This window comes from Neoarius graeffei, chromosome 10, assembly GCF_027579695.1.
Source record: "Neoarius graeffei isolate fNeoGra1 chromosome 10, fNeoGra1.pri, whole genome shotgun sequence".
Taxonomy (NCBI): domain Eukaryota; kingdom Metazoa; phylum Chordata; class Actinopteri; order Siluriformes; family Ariidae; genus Neoarius; species Neoarius graeffei.
In genome coordinates, this window is record NC_083578.1 from 22,061,443 (window position 1) to 22,082,644 (window position 21,202).

General features: G+C 41.6%; 1 protein-coding gene across 3 annotated transcripts in view; it reads left to right on the plus strand.

Moving 5' to 3' along the window:
- The window catches only part of espn (espin), a 186,688-nt gene that overhangs the window by 148,765 nt on the left and 16,721 nt on the right, over positions 1-21,202 (plus strand). For all 3 annotated transcript variants that reach the window (XM_060931530.1, XM_060931531.1, XM_060931533.1), the window contains one exon: positions 2,651-3,034. In XM_060931530.1, the coding sequence (XP_060787513.1) occupies positions 2,651-3,034 (384 nt within the window). The remainder of the gene's footprint in view (positions 1-2,650; positions 3,035-21,202) is intronic.

The window sequence follows — 21,202 nt, forward strand, 5'->3', positions numbered from 1 at the left end:
GACAACCATTCACACTCACATTCACACCTACGGTCAATTTAGAGTCACCAGTTAACCTAACCTGCATGTCTTTGGACTGTGGGGGGAAACCGGAGCACCCGGAGGAAACCCACGCGGACACGGGGAGAACATGCAAACTCCGCACAGAAAGGCCCTCGCCGGCCCCGGGGCTCGAACCCGGACCTTCTTGCTGTGAGGCGACAGCGCTAACCACTACACCACCGTGCCACCCTTGCAGCGATCATTTTTGTTAAATCTCAAATCAAAACTTCTAATGTGAAATGAGTTTCCTTGCGTTTTGGATGTCGTAAAACAAACCGTTGATGAAACTAATTTGTAGGTCGGCAGCTCCGACTTGAATCACATACTACACTTCGGCTTACATGACTTACCCTCGCAGAAATAAGACGGTTATCGTCCTTTATTCCTACGTCATGAACCCGGCCACAAACGAAAAAGTTCTAGGCTTCAAGACTTTTGAAAGCTTTCATTTGATTCTCCGTGTAAAATAATGTTTGGACGACCAGATAATTGGAAATGTCTGGTGACTGTGCGTTTTGGAAAGTTGTTGAAATCGCTTGAAAAGTCCATCTTTTTTTAAGCTGTAGGGGTCCAATCCATCGCATAAATATATCAGAATCAGAAGCACTTTATTGCCAGGTATGTTACACACATGAGGAATTTGACTCCGGTTCAACTTAGCTTTCATAGTACAGACAGAAAAAAGTATAGAAAAAAAAACACAGACACACACAGAGAGAGTCTCACTGCAGTGAACTCCAGGGGGAGAATCGCGTTTCTACAGCGACGGCCTTGAGGCAGTGCTGGCTAGGGAGCCAAGATAAGATTGGAATTTGTTTAGACTTAAGATGGGTAGACGTGTCCTTTTTTTGCCTAACCCGCTTGTCCATTCTGGCCACCAAAACGATCCATTTCTCTTTGCAAAGCCATCAACTTCTCCATGATGTTATCCATGTTGCGATTCAAATTCTGAATAGCTACAGTCTGAGTGCTAACAGCTCTGCCCACCGCTTCGATTATATCGGGCAGCTTTGTGGGGCTTTGAACAGCTGCCACCATTAACTGATTTCCTCGATACACCAGGGCAATGCCAAGTCCAATCAGCAAAAATCCTGTGATCATGGTTCCGAATAGGTAAATATCCTCAATGTCCTCCACGGAAAGAATCGCCAAGCACACCACACGCCACTTCTCCCAGGCATCCATGGTGTATCCGGCTGCAAACGTTCCGGCAGGACAAACAGGTTCCCCCGAACCTAGACTTCGAGTCGAGAAGATTGCGTCAATTGCGTGAAGTGACCAGTTGATCAGATCCATAATTTCGATTCGGAGAGCAGTGCAGGAAGGGTCTCTCAGACAAGACGAGTCGGCAGAAGCAAATCAGGAGAGAGGCTTGTCAAGAAGGGAGAGGCTGAGAAAAATGAGAGATGAGAGGAAAAAACACCCACACATTTCGCTCCTATCAGGACCGGACTGTGTAGGCATTAAAAAAAACCCTCAGCGCAGCATTCCGTGAAGCACGGAGAAGAATTAACACAACAATTACACAAAAACATAGAAAGTACGAGAGAGCAAAGTCCCATGGCAGCCGTCTGCGGCGCCATCTACCTATTATTTTTTTCTTGATATCTCGATTTTGCGGGCGGCACGGTGGTGTAGTGGTTAGCGCTGTCGCCTCACAGCAAGAAGGTCCGGGTTCGAGCCCCGTGGCCGGCGAGGGCCTTTCTGTGTGGAGTTTGCATGTTCTCCCCGTGTCCGCGTGGGTTTCCTCCGGGTGCTCCGGTTTCCCCCACAGTCCAAAGACATGCAGGTTAGGTTAACTGGTGACTCTAAATTGAGCGTAGGTGTGAATGTGAGTGTGAATGGTTGTCTGTGTCTATGTGTCAGCCCTGTGATGACCTGGCGACTTGTCCAGGGTGTACCCCGCCTTTCGCCCGTAGTCAGCTGGGATAGGCTCCAGCTTGCCTGCGACCCTGTAGAACAGGATAAAGCGGCTAGAGATAATGAGATGAGATCTCGATTTTGCTTTTGGTTCTAGTCCGTTAACATAGTCAGATGTAGAATGTTTTCCACAAGATGATGACGGACGCGTACTTGGCTTGGACGCCATCTTTGATTGTTGCCCGTCACTTGGAAACCGGAAGTGAACCAGGAGGCAAATAGTCATGTGATTGCAAACAAAGAATAGAATCAGAGTCCTAGCACTGATCCCAGCATTCCCATTCCAAACGGTTCTCTCAAATTTTTTGTCTTGGTCTCTCAAAATTCTAAGATTTCAGCATGCTGCTTCTGTCAAAAAAAAAAAAAGCACCTGGTGGAAGTCAGTAACTGTATGTGTCCAAGTGCAGTTATACTGAAAAGTAGGTGTATCTGACTTTATCATACACATAAACAGATCTAAATAAATTAAATCGAACAAACCTTCACTTTGTTTATAGCAAGAATTACATCTAAAATGTGAAAAAGGAATAATCAGCAAATTATTAGGTTGCGTTTTGTTTTAGTTACAAACATTTCCAAATCCTGGAAATAGTTTTTGTCATTCGGTTTAAGTTCGTCAAGATGATATGAATGCTCTTAAAATATAATTCAGTTATAAATCTAATCCTCCTGATATTTACCTTTTCAGGGAGAAAGTCCAGCGTCGCCGCCTCAGTCCCAGTCTGAACCCCAATCTCGGCCCCAATCTCAGCCGCAACCGCAGCCTCAGTCCAATGCAGTCCGATCGACACAACCCACATCTGCTCCCACCTCCCCGTCTACATCTACAAATCCTAAAACTTTCAGCAATTCGTCCCGGAACCTGAACACATCACAGAGCTGTGACCAGCTACCTGTTGTGGTCAATGGCAATAGTGCGTCGGGTCAGTCACGCAAATCCAGCATGGCGGATATAGAGTCCCTGGTGCCCACCCATGACGAACAAGGCAGAGCTATTCCTGAGTGGAAGAGGCAGGTGATGGTGAGGAAATTGCAAGTGAAGATGCAGGAGGAAGAGGAGAACAAGAGAAAGGTAAGGGAATGGGTGAACCATTCTTGTTTTTTATTTATTTATTTATTTATTTTTTAAAGCAGTGTTTTTGGAAGGCAAGCTGAGAAACTGTCTTTGCTATTATCAGCATTACATGACCATTGCTTTTTACATAACACTCAGCTGGTAATTGTGGTAGATTTGTAGCCATAATTTATTTGAGCATATGTACTTAAAGGGATCCTTCAGCGGATTTATTCTCAAACTTATTTTAAGCAAAAGTAGTTGCAGATTTCAAAAATCAAACTTTCATTTTCAGAGACCAAATGGCGTTCAAGAAAAATGAATTTTCTTTAAAGGGCATATCACGGGTAAATTCAGGAGCAAGATCAGTGTAATTCTCCAATTTTATATTAAACTTTGGTCAAATATCTGTCACATTCTGCATTCTCTGCAATTTTTTTTTACCTTGCGCAATACCAGAAAAATTCAGTTGAAATCAAGCCATTTGAGGCGAATTGGTCCGCCTCTGAAAAAACTTGGCATTTGGATTTCCCGGGAAGCATTGATTTTCGTGACGTCACGTGCGGGACGCCTCGTTCTGAATCCTACGTCAGCGCTGGTTTGTTTATGAGAAAACGACCTGGTGGTTTTCTGCAAATTTCTTCAACGTTATCACGTAATTATTAAAATGGTTAACAGATGTATCGTAGGAGGGTGTAGCAACACCAATCTTGATGGGATTAGTACTCATCATTTTCCAAAAGACCGGACAATGAGAGAGAAATGGGAGCGCTTGGTCTACACAGGCTGTGCACTGAAACCGTGCAAAGCTCTCGCAGCCTGCTGGTGCTTCCGCAGGTAACGTCACGAATCTGGCTCCAGACTCCCTTGGGATTTTTCCAGACGCGTTTTATTTTTTTCTGCTGTAGACAGATGGCCTTGTGCAAAATTACCCTTCTAGATGAGTGTGTAAAGGGACATACTTTCATATAAAAAAAAAAAAAAAAAAGAATTTGGTCCAGAATATGCCCTTTAAAATGCCAGATGGGCTTCGTGCAGTGGTGACGTATGCGATGGCGTCAGGTTGTGGTCGCTTAGAGCAACTCGGCTGTTTATATTCTCTGTTTGCATCATAGTTTTTCTAGTTTTGCAAGTATTTATCACTTTTTAAATAAGTATGCCTCATTGCGTAGCATATAAATGCCACAATGATGCTAAAAAGAAAGCACAAGCTGGAATTAGACTGCATTTCCACTGAGAAAATTCAAAGTGTGCTTACTCAGCTGTAGCAGAGAATCACTAACAGAAACTGGATCAGACATGAGACCTCGCACTGCAAAATCTTTTGTACATGATCTACAGATAGTGTGTGCGTGTAGTGTGTGGCTACGCGCTCTAAAATCTCGGTTTAAAATGGCTCAACTCGCAGCGCAACATGACAGGTTGCGCTCTAAAATCTTTTTTTACATGATCTATATGGTGCTGGGTAGATTAACAGAGAGAGGCATGTTTTAAAACAGAGATTTTAGAGCGCTCGGCGTGACATGACACTCAGTTTTTGTCCTGAAACTGCATTCATTTGAATGGGGGGAAAATGAATGGAAGTGAAATGGGGGATCAGCGAAAAGAAAGGAAAAGATGAATACGGGTTAGAACCGATTGCATATGTGTCGGAGGAGTTGGCCTGAGGTATCACATGAAGTTTGGTGCGTCTCTGATGAAGCGTGTCCGAGCAGGACAGTTTTGCTGTGTTCACACTTACCGTATACCGGTACGAAAGTGGTATAACTGTATCGATACAAAGTATACCGGTACAGTTTAGTGCATCTGTCCACACTAGCGAGAAATGTTTGCGGTTTTCTTTCACGGTAGTTGAAATGCGCGTGCGCGAAATGTTTCCGTGGTTACCGAGTAACTTCCTTCTGAGAATATGGCGGATGAAACAACGTGTGTGTGCTTTTTGTTGTCAATGTACAGTCTGTATTTCTGGCGGTCATTTATTCAGTCGAATCGTATAAAACGCGCGAGGCAGTTGAGAAAGAAACAAACGAATCTCCCTTTCTCCCCCCTCACTTTCTCCCTCTTCCCTTCTCTTCCCCTCCCTTTCTCTCCCTTTTCCCTCTTCCTCCTTTCTTCCTCCCTCTTTCCCCCTCCCTCCCCCCTTTCTTTGCTCCATGTAGCTCCACGGTCGTTTTGAGCCATTTTGACGTTTTATTTACAGCTGGAAAGCACGTGCGTATTGTATGAATAACCCGGAAGACGTAGGAATGGTTCATTGCGCTTCCGCATTATATTTGTATCGATACAGAGCCGCTTCATCTGTCCACACTACAGCGAAGCGCTACAGTACCGATACTGTACCGGTACGAAACCCATACATTTGTGGGTTTCGTACCGATACAGTTATACCGCTACAGTACCGGTATAGTTGCTAGTGTGGACAGGTGTTGCGCTACGAAAGTAGTTTCGTATCGGTACAAAATCCCTAGTGTGGACAGGGTACCTTTCGTGAGCCCTATTCATTCTCTATAGGAAAAAAAATGACAGGAAAACAACAAGAATGAGAGAACGGGTGCGTTGATCCCAAAGCTGTATGCAAGCACACTACACCAGTTCAGGACGCTGTAAATCATGTTAAAAAAAAAAAGATTTTAGAACACGAAGTGTCATGTTGCACTGCAAGTTGAGCCATTTTAAACTAAGATTTTAGAGCGTGCAGTCACACACGCTACGCCGCACATACTTTGCCACACAGACCATCTGTAGATCATGTCAAACAGATTTTGCAGTGCAAGGTCTCATGTCTGCTCCAGTTTCTGCCAGTGACCCTCTGCCACAGCTGAGTAAGCACAATTTGCATTTTCTCTGTGGTAATGCAGTCTAGTTCCAGCTTGTGCTTTCTGTTTAGCAACATTGTGGCATTTATATGCTACGCAATGATGCATACTTGTTTAAAAACTGATAAATTCAGTAAAATACTTGTAAAACTAGCAAAACTACGACGTAAACCGAGAATATAAACAGCTGAGTTGCTCCAAGCGACCGCTACCTGACGTCATCGCATGCGTCACGACCGCAAGAAGCCCATCTGGCATTTTAAAGAAAATTCATTTTTCTCAAACACTATTTGGCCTCCGAAAGCGAAAGTTTGATTTTTTTTTTTTTAAACATCTGCGACTTTAAAGAAGTCACTTTCTCAGCTTAAACAACAGCCGCCATTATTTGGCTTTTAACCCTGTACTAATACGGCTAAAGAGTGTGGATGTGAGATTTTGCATGTTGTGGCGTGTTAGTGTGCATTTACTCTGAAAACTTCCTGTCTGTTTTGACATTTTCAGCCATGATATTTTGCTTTTCTCATGTATGGGTGAGGCTCAAATATGTAAATGAGCTGCCGATGTTAAACTATTCAGCACAGAATTGGTTGGCGTGATGAGCTTTTAAGAATTATAATCCCCAGTAATGAAATGAAGTGTACCAAGAGATGCTGGTATCAGTTTCTCTGATCATAGAATACTTAGACTTCAGAAAAGCTTTGTCTAACAACATAGCTGAAACGATAGCTTTGCAGCATCTGGATAATATTTATACGCGATAGATACGAGAGAACATCTCTAGTGGGGTCGGATAGTTTTTTTTTTTTTGAAACAAGAGCATGTTGTGCTCATCCATTTGCTCGGTAAAACCTGAAATGCATTCACCTGTATGATGTTGACTTGGTCTAGGATGTAACTGACAGAACATCCCAGTTCTTTGTGAAATATATAAGTAAACACACCTGTCACTTGCTGATGGCTGTCAGGCAGGGCTGAATGTCTGACATGTCTGATACAAGAAGCCCTCTGTCAGTGGTGTGCATGGTATAAAAGGCTCGTCTGGTTAGCTTTAATATTAACTGCTTATATATGATCTTGATCAAAGACCAAACGGGAGATTGCTGTGGTTTAGTTAATCATTGAAGGAGCATGTTAGTCAAGTTAGTTTATTTGTATAGCGCTTTTCACAACAGACATTGTAGCAAAGCAGCTTTAGAGAAAATTAAAGGCTTTAAACGTGAGCTAATTTTATCCCTGATGAGCAAGCCTGTGGCAACCGGTGGCAAGGAAAAATTCCCTCAGACAACACGAGGAAGAAACCTTGAGAGGAACCAGACTCAAACGGGAACCCATTCTCATCTGGGTGATAACAGATAGCATGATTATAAATGACTTGCTTTATAACAGTGTCCTATATGGTCTGAAAGTACAACTGGGTAATGAGGAAATTCAGTATAGTTTTAGCATGAAGTCTATTTTGTTGACGTTATCAGCTGTTCGTTGATGGAAACTTGAGTGCAAGATTGCTCGCGACAACTGTAGTCCTCAGCCATAATAGCAAAACTAAGTGTCCAGAGCCATCTTCCAAGTGCGACTTTTGACTGTCCATATGGGTTCATCCTTCACAAGAGTAACGTGTTGAGACTCCAGCCAGACGTAGGGCATCAGGATGGATCCGGCAGGTCCAAGGAGCAGAAATCAACATGTAAATCGACAGAGAGAGAAAGACAGAGGGAAGAGACCGGGGGGGTAAACTTATGTTGTTTGGTATGCCCAACAATAGCTTAAAGCTTAATAGGCCTAAAGTCAGAAAGCAAACTTTTCTCAAATGCATTCAACACAACTTGCATTTTCCCCCTGCATGGTTCAGCGGTTTCGATCCATCTGTTACGACTGTACTTTGAATTGAAATGCTTTTTTGTCTTTTGCATGTGCTTTTGTGTCATTTGACTGGACATTGATTTGTCCTGTGGTGTGATGCAGTGTTCACTTTGGGGCTGCTGTGACCATCCCAAGACAATTGCGACATCAGTGTTGCTTTCATACTCTTGAAACGTAGTCAAATCTAGACATTGGTGATGGGGCATGACAGCTCTAAGTTTTTACATGGGGATTCAGTGGTGTGATGCAAGGTGCCCTCACACTGCACATGATGTCTAAATCTTGGAATGCAGTTATGTCTGTCTACTTTTCTCCCTTTTTTCCAAAATTCATGTCTATGTTTTCAAAATCTTTCAAGGCCAGTGGTTGTCAATCAAGTCTTCTGGAAGCACCCGTCATTCCATATATTTAATATGTTCATTTAAGGTCGCTTGACCATCATGCTTGTACGTTCATCAACGAAACTGCTAGTGGAATGGACTAATTATGTGGAATGACTGCTTGAAAGGCTTGGTTCATAATCCAGACTACAAATTCAGAGTAGGTAGGATAAGTGTTCCTGTTAAATAGGAATTTGATATAGCTGCAAATTGGAACCTTTTTGCCTAAATTTTCCCAAATAAACATGCTATATAGAGATTCTCAGCAACTGCAAGTTGCTAAAGGTCACGCCGCTTCAACTCATCTCGGCCATAGTAAATAAAGCAAACACCATTGCACCACTAAATCCATGTAAGGTTTGAAACGTTTGGTGTGAAGAAGCATGTCTGAGAAGCCTTGGACCTACAGACTGAAGGACAACCCATCCTTCTGTTTTTGTTCCTCTCTGTCCCCTCCTCTGACCCTGCTTTAGTTTTCTACCAGTGGATATTTCCAGGCACGAGACTGGCATTACTCTCATGCGCACAATGCTATACTGGGTCCATTTGGTGAACTGATGACTGAGGATGACCTTATTCGTATTGAGAGACAGATTGAGAACCTCCAAGTCATGCACAAAGTGACAGAGGTAGAAAAAGAGTTGGAGCAGCTGGAGAAAGAGTTACATCAGCTTCTCCCTGTGTCTGCTGCCCTGAACCAGGACCACTTCTCGGTCAACCCCAAACAGGTTCATGGGCAAGCAGAGGACCTTCCTGCCTGGTGTAGCAAAATTTCTACACTGCTTAAAAGCATGGCCATCCTCCTTGCTACATTAGGGGGTAAGGAAATTGACATTCTGGAAATGATTAATCAAGGATATACGTATGAAGGTCTGAAAGGTGGAAAGGCACAGACAGCGTCTATTACCTCAGGAAACATCGGGCGATCACAGTCTTTCTCAACCCGAGAGGAGGTGGAGAGGGAACTCAAGCAGTGTGGTGTGTCAGTGAAAAATCTGAAGGCCAATTACGAGATGATCCATAGCCAGTCCAAGTATGAAGAGGATAAGATGAACCGAGTATACAAACGGAAGAGATCCTTGCCAGTGGTGAGTGAGCGCAATTATTCCCCTGAGCCTATCCTGGAAGATGAACTACTTTTCACACCTTGCGATATCAACTCTCAGGTCACTAATGGTCTACCACCAGAGCAAGATGCAAGACTGCCATTAGTAGATGAGCCAGTTGTAACACCATCATATGCACCTTTGACATACAGTGAACCTAACAATGTCCCCCAGTCAGGCATGGATAACCTGGCACACCCTATATCCAGTGACCCCGCACTAAATGGGAACCATCTCACACGCAGCCTCGAGGTGCAGACAGACCTGAGTTATATTCAGGAATCTATCGAGATGCGAAAGGAGAGGATTGTCTTCTTGTTTCTGGAGCACTGGAGAAAGTACACCATGACCGATTCTTACAGACCCAAGTACACGGTGAGGAGAAGAAGTCGTCAAGGAGTCCAGATGGATGGCTATCACTCCCAGGGGAACAATATTGAGTTTGAATTGGATGGGCGTGAGGATGACCAGCTCCTGCATTTCATGAAACAGAGGCAGGTAGTAGGAAACCTGCTTAGCCACTGGAGGGCCATTATGAGCCAGGTACCGTCACGTCAGCTCCGTCGGCTCAGTCGTGCTCAAATGATCTACTGGCCCGAACATTTTCTCCCTCATATAAATGGGGCTCCAGTTCACTATGATAACCTGAGCCTTGATCTTTTCATGCTTGGCTACTTCCAACTGCTTGAGATGAACATGTCTCGCAGTGAGCGGAAGTTCAGACACTTGCTGTGCTATGAGATGTTTGATCGAATTGGCAGCCATCCTTGGGAAGTGATCCGTGAGTTCCACCGTGAAGTGATGGAAAATATTGAAAGAGGGGACTGTGATTGGTCAGATGGCTTTGAGGACGTAAAACTGAAATACTTTGGTGACGCTGCAGAGGGGGACGGGATGTTGGAAACAGCTCAGATTGACTCCCCAGAAAAAAATCAGGAGATCTTAGACTCATGTGCAGGACATGTACCTGAGCCAACACCAGAACAAGAGGCTCTTGAAGAGACTGAGCAAAATACAACACAAGCACCTGCATCTGACAAAGTACAAACTTCCACACAGGAGCCTGTACAGGACATGGCAGATAATATTTCAAAAAGCAAAGCGAACTCTACAGAGCAGATTCAGGAGTCTACCATACTGGACACTAATCAAAATGCAGCTCTGGCAAAAGAGCCAGAGAACCAGACAACCACGCAAGTGACTGTTGAAAAACCACTGACTGAACCCTTCAACGGTCATGCTGAGAAACAAATTCCAGCAAAAGATAATGAAGAACTGAATGAGGACTCAATAAAGCTTATTTATGATCTTAAAGAGTTTAGCAACGAGGATATAATCAGATACATTGAGCGAAGTTTTGCCTTCTGGAAGGAGAAGGAAGCAGAATTGTTTGATATCTGAACAATGATGGCGACGATTTGAGCAAAGTGAGAAATGTAAAGGAAGTTTTCAGACAAAGCATGTCATGGGACAAGTTCTATCCAGACATGTGAAAGATTTGGTTAGAAAAAAGAATCTGATATTCTCTGCTTGACTGAAAAACGATTGAATGCTGAACACTGCAAATCTAGTGTCCACGTTAATATACATCGTGTAGGGTTATTTGATCAGAAGTTTTTTCAGAGGTCAGAAATGTTTTAATCTGATGTCCTTACGGAAAGAGCTATGTTAAATGCACAGTGCTGGGGGGGGAGGTTTGGAGCAAGTGTAGACGGTCCTCAGTAAAAGACTTGTGTGGAATTTATGGAAGATATGGATATATGGAAGTAGGCATATATGGGGTTTTGGCCAAATTGTAGTCTTGGATGGTGCTGGGCCATGGTCGATGCTTAAATATATGTGCTCCCCCCCCCGATTTTCTCCCTAATTTATTCATGGCCAGTTCAAACAGGCCCCTGTCACATGATAGCGCCCAACCAGGGATGGCAAAGGCTATCAAGTGCTTCCTCCAAGGCACATGAAGCCTGCCAACCACATCTTTTCAAACTGCTGCTCATGCCACATCAGGAGTGGCATAACACTCTCGGAGGAAATTGCTACCCACTCACCTTCACATGTACGAGCTCACAGATGTCCATGATTGGTTAGCGTTGATATAATTTACAAGGGAGAGAGTATACCACCCCTCTCTCCCCGAGCGCTCGGCCAATTTTGCTCTCTTTGGGCTTCCAGCCATGGATTGCTGTGGCATCACTGGGATTCAAATTTGCAATCTTCAGATGATAGGGCGAACATTTTTCTGTTGCACCACTTGGGTGTGCCCATATTTTGCTTTTTATTGTATTACAAGTGAATACAATCATAATAATTACCATCTTCCCATGGTCTACTCTAGTGCAAGTCAATTCAACTTCGCAAGCAAGTGGTACAAATCGGAAAAAGATGACGAACATGCAGACCAAGCCACGATATATTGTTAACAAATGACCGATATTTTTATCTAGTATTTTTTTTTTCTCATATAATGGAATGGGCCCTGTGATGACCTGGCGACTTGTCCAGGGTGTACCCCGCCTTTCGCCCGTAGTCAGCTGGGATAGGCTCCAGCTTGCCTGTGACCCTGTAGAACAGGATAAAGCGGCTAGAGATAATGAGATGAGATAATGGAATGGTTTTTGCTGATGTTTTGCCTTTTTAAAATAGGATAATTCAGATAAACATGACTTTTTTTTTTTTTTTTTTTAACTATTTCCAGCTTGGGGCGGCACGGTGGTGTAGTGGTTAGCGCTGTCGCCTCACAGCAAGAAGGTCCGGGTTCGACCCCGTGGCCGGCGAGGGCCTTTCTGTGTGGAGTTTGCATGTTCTCCCCGTGTCCGCGTGGGTTTCCTCCGGGTGCTCCGGTTTCCCCCACAGTCCAAAGACATGCAGGTTAGGTTAACTGGTGACTCTAAATTGACCGTAGGTGTGAATGTGAGTGTGAATGGTTGTGTGTGTCTATGTGTCAGCCCTGTGATGACCTGGCGACTTGTCCAGGGTGTACCCTGCCTTTCGCCCGTAGTCAGCTGGGATAGGCTCCAGCTTGCCTGCGACCCTGTAGAACAGGATAAAGCGGCTAGAGATGATGAGATGAGATGAGATTTCCAGCTTGTAAATATAGCTAGTAAATACATTTTACTATGATTTAAGCCAGAAACAGAAGAGACAAAATATTCAGGCCATAAAATAGACCTGATATATAGGAGTTTGGTGTAATGTGCATTCATAAAAGTTTGGCTCTTTCTAATTTTGGTAGTTATTTCATCCATAAAAATAACACCTGCTTCTGGGTTAAATTTAATTATTCTTTCAGCTTTTATTCCTTGGCCCTCCTTATCACTATCAAATTTTTTTTTAATTATTTATTTATTTATTTATTTATTTATTACATTTCACCTTTTATGAGTTTAACCACTGAGATGCTAATAACACCAAAAGCCTAACCCTCTGCTATAGACACAAAGTTTATACTGGGGTTATGACATGAAATTATACCATATAGTGAAATTCATGGTTCTTGGTTCACTGGTACCCCATTCAGGCTGTGGTCTCACCTCATGCCCAGTGTTCCAGAGTAACCTTTGGCTCCACTGTGATACTGACCAGGATACTGAAGATGAATGACTGAAGGTGAATGAATCGATGCTTTTTGTTCAGGTGTTCCTGCTGTGTATTTAGGATTATTTAAGGGCCCACTCATTATTAAATCACATAATTACTATCGGTGGTGTCAGGGAGGGGCTTGGGGGTGCTGTAGCCACCCCTAGGACAGCCATAGCACCTCCTTAGCACCCCCAAGTAATTTCTGTGCTTTATTTACCATTTTTAATGGATGAATACGATAATTTGTATTTTGAAAAATAAATACATTAATTAATGAAACAAACTGATTGATTATTTTTAGACTTAACAGAAAGCCAACACAGGTGATCTGATTCAGCCAATGGGCGCAGAACACATTGAACTTTTGAGCTTACTTTCATGTCCTGTTAGCCAGAGCACAGGGTGGGTGTTTTTTTTTTTTTTTTTTGGTAAATTAGCATTAGTGAAGAATAGCGATATAATAATGGATCGTTTTTTTTTTTTGTTTGTTTCATAATTGTCCACATGTGAAGACTCAACATGCGTAGTTTTGTTATGAGCATTATCAAATTATTTTTTTTCCTGTTGCCAATTATAAATTTAATGCATTTGGCAGTTGAGGTACAAATTCTGACTCCTTATCTCTATGCGATGCTCATTCATATATTAGAGCTGTGGAACAGAATACTGTTGATTCATTAGTCGAGGTGTTGGTAACTGGCAGCATGAGTTTGTGATCTCAGAATCTGAGGCTGAAATGTGCACAAACCTGTATGTCTGGTGCTTGCTGCTTGTGTGCAAGCCCTGGCTGTGGCATAAATGTGTAAAAATTGTGTTTATGTAATCTGGCTTGTGAGCCTTACATCTATATCCCGTGAGCTGAGTATCTTGCCTTGTGTTTAACTCAGAATAGCATTATAACTGTTGTAAAGTGGGTACTGTGTGTGTGTGTGTGTGTGTGTGTGTGTGTGTCGGGTGTTTCAATAAAGGCACTTGGAGAGCTCAGATCTCTGTCAAGGCCAAACGTCACAACGTTAGCGAAAGTGAAACGAAATTCATCAAGCCGCCCTGTGAGTTGGATGGGTTCCAAAATTTGATGGGTTGTTCCTTGGCCCATGCTATACCTTTCCACCAAGTTCCATGAAAATCAGGTGTGTAGTTTGTTGCGTAATCCTGCTTAAAGGCAAAAACAAACAAATCGAAAGCATAACCTCCTTGGCGGAGGTAATTAAACTGTAGCAGCACGTTAATGGGTAACCCTAAATTTCAAAGTACCCACACTGAAAAGTCAAGCAACCCCATAGCACCAGCAAAAGATCATCTCTGGCGCCGCCCCTGATAATACATGCCCTTTTGCCCTTTAATTAGCTTGTTCTCTAATGTAATTTTTTTTTTCGCTGTGCAGGTGAACTGAGATAAGTCAGAAAATTATTGGATGTTTTAAACTCAAGCTACAATAATTCTACCATTCAGGTGTACATTGATGGTAATGTTGGATGTTCTTGACGTTTTGGATGTTAATTTTGATTGAATAGTTTATCCAAGTTTGAAGTGTTTCTGTTTATTGGTTCCACATCAATAAAACATACGTATAGGGTGTATTTCTTGCTAATGTGTCTTTTTTCTGTTATTTTTATCTGATTCATTACATATACAATGAGGAGAAGTACGTATTTGGACATTTTTGTTTTTGTTCTTTAATATGCTACCAGTCCATTTATCCTCTTTAAATTTGCACATATAATGTCTGTTATTCTTGATTCTATAAGTTCTAGATATAAATGCTGAAAATATGTTCTTGTTCAGATTGTACCTGGTGTCATTAGGAAGCTCCTTCACTTTTTATAAAGTTCTCAGGGACAACATTATTAAACAATACTTGAATAGAAAAGCTACGGAGTCATCACACACACACACACACACACACACACACACCTTAAATATCCCTATCAGTAAAATTGATTATTTAATATGCAACTAATCATCCCCTGACGCATGCAGCACACAAAATTTCATGTCTGCACAGACTACTGATGATGACTGTAAGGGAAAAGCAGCAGTCACTTGAAAAGAGTTGCAGGATGACCTGAAAGCAGCAGGAACAACTACGCATTTAGACAAATCTGAATTATTTTGGAACAATATACTCTGGTCAGATGAAACGAAAATTGAACTTTGGCAATACTTCACCGTGTTGTTTGTTGACGGAAGGGTTGTGTGAATGATTCCAAGAACACCGTACCTACAGTGAAGCAGGGAGGTGAGAGCATTATAATACGGGGCTGCTCCTCTGCAGATGGTACTGTGGCATTACATGTCATTGAAGGAATTGTGTACTGGGGCATAGAAGAGACTTCAACCTCATTGGCCAAGAAGCTGAATCTGGGGAGAAGGTGGGATTTTTAACAACAACCCCAAATGCACAGCCAAAATAACTCAAGATGGCCATGCATGGTCTAGACAATCACCATTCCATCTGGTCCTTTCATCCCATTCAAGGTTTATAGAGGATTTAAAAATTGAGAGTCCATCAGATGGACCTTGAGTCAGTCAAAGTCCCTCCTGCACCAGGATCTGGTTTTCCCAGGCAGTCTCCTGTCCCAGTACTAATGAGCTCTTGAGGCACATGGGTGCATCACCGATCTCCGTTCCTATAGCCATCAGCCTCTCGCCTATCATATAACTAGGGTTACGGGGGGACCAGTCCTCTGGTAACCATGTGCCACGTGCCTTGCCAAATGCCTTGCCAGATGGCAGCCGGTACTATTTTGTATGATGGTCTTTGGTATGATCCGACTGCAAGTAGAACTCGCGATCTACCAGTCGAGAGGTGGACATACTAACCACTAGGCCAGCTTGCGGTGATGGACCTTCAGAACCTTGGATAATTGAAGACAGTTTCCTCGAAGTTTGGGTCAAAATTGAACCCCAATGCAAAAAACCATCTACTTGTTACTGTAGACATCTCAAAGCTGTAGTTGCCAACAATGGCTTTGTAACAAAGTACTAACGTTGGTCATGTGTGGTGTCTGAATATTTTTCCCACTATCAGTTTCTTTCTTTTCTTTTTTAAAACCTTTTGCTTATATATTTTGTTCATATTTATAAGTGCAAAGTCAAAAGATATTGTGTGTAAATATAAAGCGAATATATGCACTGGAAGTATATTAAATAACCAAAAAAGCGAATTCTGTATAAAAATGTAAAATATCAAATAAGTTATCCCAGTCAGCGTTACTTTTAATTAGCCGGCGATTTAATCTGACTATAGACACTTCAGTGATTGTTCATGGGATAATGAAGGGTTCTTAGCTTTCAGAAAGGGTTCTACTGTGAACCTTTTCCAATAGAGAATCAATCCTTTTAATTCCAACCAATCAGAAGCCATGTCTGATTCCAACTGCTCAATTAGTTGAATTTTGCCTGTAAGCAGTTAATAGGTGTGGCTTCTGCTTGGTTGAAATAAAATCAGCAAGCATCTAGCTACATGTGGATAAGATTGATGACCCCTGCTTTAAAGTGCCATTCCACCATTGGATGTATTCTTTGGCATAAAATACAATATATTTTATGACGACATGACTAGACAGAGAAATCTTTTAGCTTCAAAATGATATATCAAACATAATTTTTTGACAACGACAAGTATATTAATTTTGCGACCAAAGTCACCTACCCTTTTAATTTCCGCGCGGTAGTGAAACGTGATGTCATCGGCAGGTTCCCCTTCTTGTGTACCACGTGTCGGTCTATTTTTAGACCAGGAAACCCCCAAAGTGAGAGAGTCATTTCTCCTCGTATATGGGGGCCAAAAAAATTGCGAAAAATTGAGTTAATCTTTCAGTTAGCTAGATTTATTGGTATTAGCTAGATTTATTGGTATTATTTTTATCGCGTTCTATCCGCCATTGCTGATATGTGCCACGTCACGTGGTACACAAGAAGGGGAACCTGCCGATGACATCACGCGCGGAAATTAAAAGGGTAGGTGACTTTGGTCGCAAAATTAATATACTTGTCGTTGTCAAAAAATTATGTTTGATATATCATTTTGAAGCTAAAAGATTTCTCTATCTAGTGATACCATTTATATATGTTGTCAAAATATATTGTATTTTATGCCAAAGAATACATCCAATGGTGGAATGGCATTTTAAGGGTTCCTCTCGAGTTTTCAAAGAAAGGTCCCCTAATGGTGCGTAAAGCATAGCCAGAAGGTCTGTGATTTTCTATTTATTTATTTATTTATTTATCCAGTGGTGGAAATAATTACATACAAATGTATTATATTCAGCGGCCCAAGCATCCAAGTCAGCTCAGGCCTAATGTACTGTTATACCGGATTAAAAAATATATATTACAATTTTAAATGTTTCTGAAATGGATCCATACGGAGTATGTATGTGGAATTTATTTTTACAGTTAACCCTCATCCTACCATGCTATTTTACACCTTAATCTTACCATGTGGGGTCCGTTTGGACCCCAATACTTTAAAATTAAAGCTTATAAAGACAAAATCACCAGATAAGTTTTGTTCAGAACATCTTGTATTAATAACAGCAATACACTAAAGGGCCCAAGGCATAAAGAACACACTTAACCTTCATCCTACCAGCCAATTTTACATACACAAACTACCAGGCGGGGTCCGTATGGACCCCAGGAGGGAATACCTTGAAATCAATGCAGTAAGAACCAATTCAATGCAGCAAACAGACATAACTTTATTGAAGAACAAAATCCACTATGGCTGAATATCAATGATGTATTATAAATGCAATAACATTGCAATAATATTGCAATAACTAGCATACATGTAGCAAATTATAGCGCCACAAAAAAAATTGGCATTATATACATGATTTTTGCAGCTCATGCAGCTGTAAAACATTCTGGATTACAACTTAGGTCTTTTCTTACAGAATTTAAAACAAAAAAGTAATTGTAAAATAATTTAGGGCTTTTGTTTTGCAGCCTGTGGTTATTGCAGCAGTGGGGTCCACACGGAACCCAAGAAGGAATGCCTTTATGGAACATAAAAGAAATAAAAGAAGTTAACTTTCAGTGTGCTATTCAATTATAAAATGAAAGACAGATAAACTTTACTCTGGGGTCCGGTTGGACCCCAGTAACAAATTAATTATACCTTCACAATGCAAAAAGCTGATCTTCCGGCGCTTTAGTGTTTTAATTAAGACATAAATTCCGACAAATTCATAAAACGGTGAGGCAGTATGTCACACATTTTTAAAATGGCAAACAAACATATAGGTGCGGGGTCCAGATGGACCCCACTTGGTAGGATGAAGGTTAAAGGGGTCCCTGGCTCCAAAACATTTGAGAACCACTGCTGGAGAGGGATCCTGAGGCCAGATAGGATTTTTAAAAAAATAAAAAAAATTAGCTCCTAGTTGGCATTCAAAGCATAGAATGGTGTTTTTTTTTTTTTTTTAAATGTGCTGGAGTCACGTGTACATGCAAATCCCTAGTACCGCCACCAAGCACCACTAGGAAACGAGAGACAAAGCTTGTATATCCAAAATATATAAAACATCCAAAGCTTTTGTCGAGACATCAACTTAATCTTATCAACTTTTGAAATTATTGAAAAAGGATTAATCCATTCGTTCTCTTTAAGTATTTTTTTTTCTCCAGTTACAATTCCCAGGGGAGTGTTTAAATATTAAAGTGCAGATTAGATTACCTAAATGCAGGAGCCGTTGCCAGTGAAATTGCTTCACTGGAGCAGATTTAGAGTAATTGACCCACTTTAAATAGAAGATGAGAAGCTCAAAATGGCGGCCACCTGTTAAGGCCTCTTGTTACAATGTGTAAGGCTGCAGGAGATAACGTTTCATTCCGTGTGAAGACAGAACTGTAGACTTGAACTGTCGATTGTAGTGGAATTTGGTTTCAGGTTCTTCTCCTCCAATTTTCCCTCATTATTTCCTTTCAGGAATTTTGAGACCTGAGAATAGACCATGTATGAATTTGTTGAAGGTTTGCAAATAATTAAGGCAAGTTTATATGTATAGTGCATTTCATACACTTTCTTATTAAAGGTAGACTACCTTTCAGATTTTTTCAAGTGTAGGTCATGCAAATAATTTTCCCGACACCCAATTATTTTTATTTAGTGGACTGAAAGCTACTGAATTCGAATCGCAGACTTCCAATTTTATTAGTTTTTTTAAAAATAGAACAATGAATGAATTTAGGGCCACATGGCCCTAAATTCTCCGCTATTTTTTCCTGCTTCAACATGACTCAGTTCAAGATACTACATCATGCATGACGTGGTGGGCTTTCCCCGTTCGCACAAGGCATTGTGGGATACAAATTTGAAACGGGAGAGAAAATGGAGGACGCGAGTGTGAATGAAACGTGAAAGACCGACTAACAGAAAGCGAGAAGAAAAGACGTCATGTTGCGAAGGAAAGGAAGTGCAGGACCAAACTAATAAATATCGGCGGTCAGCGAGCACCTCGGTGTGATCGATTTGTTTAGCGACAGAATGATGGAACTGTCAGTGCACGGTCAAAGTAAACCTGCGTATGCGCACACGGACTTCCTCTGTCTGCTTGACTGCGCGAAGCAAGTGATTTCATGCACATTATTTGCTTGGGAATCCCCTCAAATTAAATAACTTCCCAGCCACAGAATGGCCTGATATATTTTTGCGAGGTATTACAGAAATAAACATATATCACAATGATGAAATTTCAAAGGGAACTAAATTTCATCGAGTTTATGAAATCGAAAGGCTGTCTCGCTTTAAGTGCTTTACATAAGCAGAAAAGATGATGTAATAAAATAAACTAAAGAAATAAAAAATTGCATTCAGATAAAGTACAAATTCATTAAAAATATAATAATAAAAAGTGCAAGAATACAAATGATTTTTAACCTGCATTTAAAAATATCTCAATTTAGGATACATCTAAGATGTTGTGCAGGTTGGATTCAATTATATGCAGCATAAAAGCTATATTTTAGGCAATGTTAGCTCACGTACTCATGGACTTCACAGACCTACTTGGTTTACACTGGAGCTCGGCAGGGGCGTAGCTAGGATTTTTCAAAGCGGGGAGGGTCACACACCGACTGGCAGCCTGAGTACGTACCCATAGGTTTGTAAATGAAAAAATACATTGAATACATTTGAGAAAATAACGCGGTCTTTGCATCATTCTTTCATCTCATGTTGTGAGCTGTTGAGATGTCGGACAATGATTAGTCAAGTTTATTTGTGTAGCGCTTTAAACAATAAACGTTGTCGCAAAGCAGAGGCCAAATCAGCTTTATCCGGCAGTGTATGGATAGCGGCTTGACATCTTACCCTAGTCAACCAATGCAGCTTGACCATGCTTTCTAGTGCGATCGTGGTTGCACTTGCGCAGAACTAGGTTTTTGCGCCCAAACCACGGGAAGTCCATATAAGGTTCTAGAAACTCTAATGAGGCTGAGGTGACGATCTAGTTTTAGAAAAATTACAATGGGCGCTTTTCTAATATTCTTATGCGGCTATTGAAAAAACGTATGGTCCGACAAAGGTGTGTGTGGGGGGGTCACAGGCACCCCAGGACACACCCCCCCCCAAGCTACGCCCCTGCTCGGTATATGTAACAATGTACGGTACTATGCAAAAGTCTTAGGCCCTGTCCACACGGCAACGGATTCAGGTGAATCCGATTAAAATTTATCGTTTCGGCCTGGCGTCCACATGGCACCGGCGTTTTGGGTGCCCCAAAACGATATTTTTTGAGAACGGGTTCCAGAGTGGAAAAATCTGGCAACGGCACCGTTGCGAAGTCGTCTGGATGAATAGAACGGATTTGTTTATGATGACGTCACAACCACATGACTAGAACAAGCAGCACTCTCGCGCGCATCATTCGTAACAACAACAGAAGAAGGGGTTTATGCGCATGCGTCCTACTTCTCCTATTGTTCTGGTGTCTCTGATGGGACCGTCTTACAGCGCACGTAGAGGTGTGGCATGTGTACTGCATCGTTTTCAGCAAGCGTTGCTTTGCCATATGTACCTGATATTTTACTGATCCGTTGCCCATGTGGACGCGCTCTATATATATATATATATATATATATATATATATATATATATATATATATATATATATATATATATATATATAATTTTTTTTTTTTTTTTTTTTTTTACCCACTAAAAAAAACAACTCGTTGCCGTTGTCGTGTGGATGTAGCCTTGCAAAGGGCAGTCCCATATACGATTCGTACATTGGGGGAGTGCCTGTTAGAGAGCGCACTTGTCCTGGGCCTATATATATATATATATATATATATATAATTTTTATTTTTTTTTTTACCCACTAAAAAAAACAACTCGTTGTCGTGTGGATGTAGCCTTGCAAAGGGCAGTCCCATATACGATTCGTACATTGGGGGAGTGCCTGTTAGAGAGCGCACTTGTCCTGGGCCTAT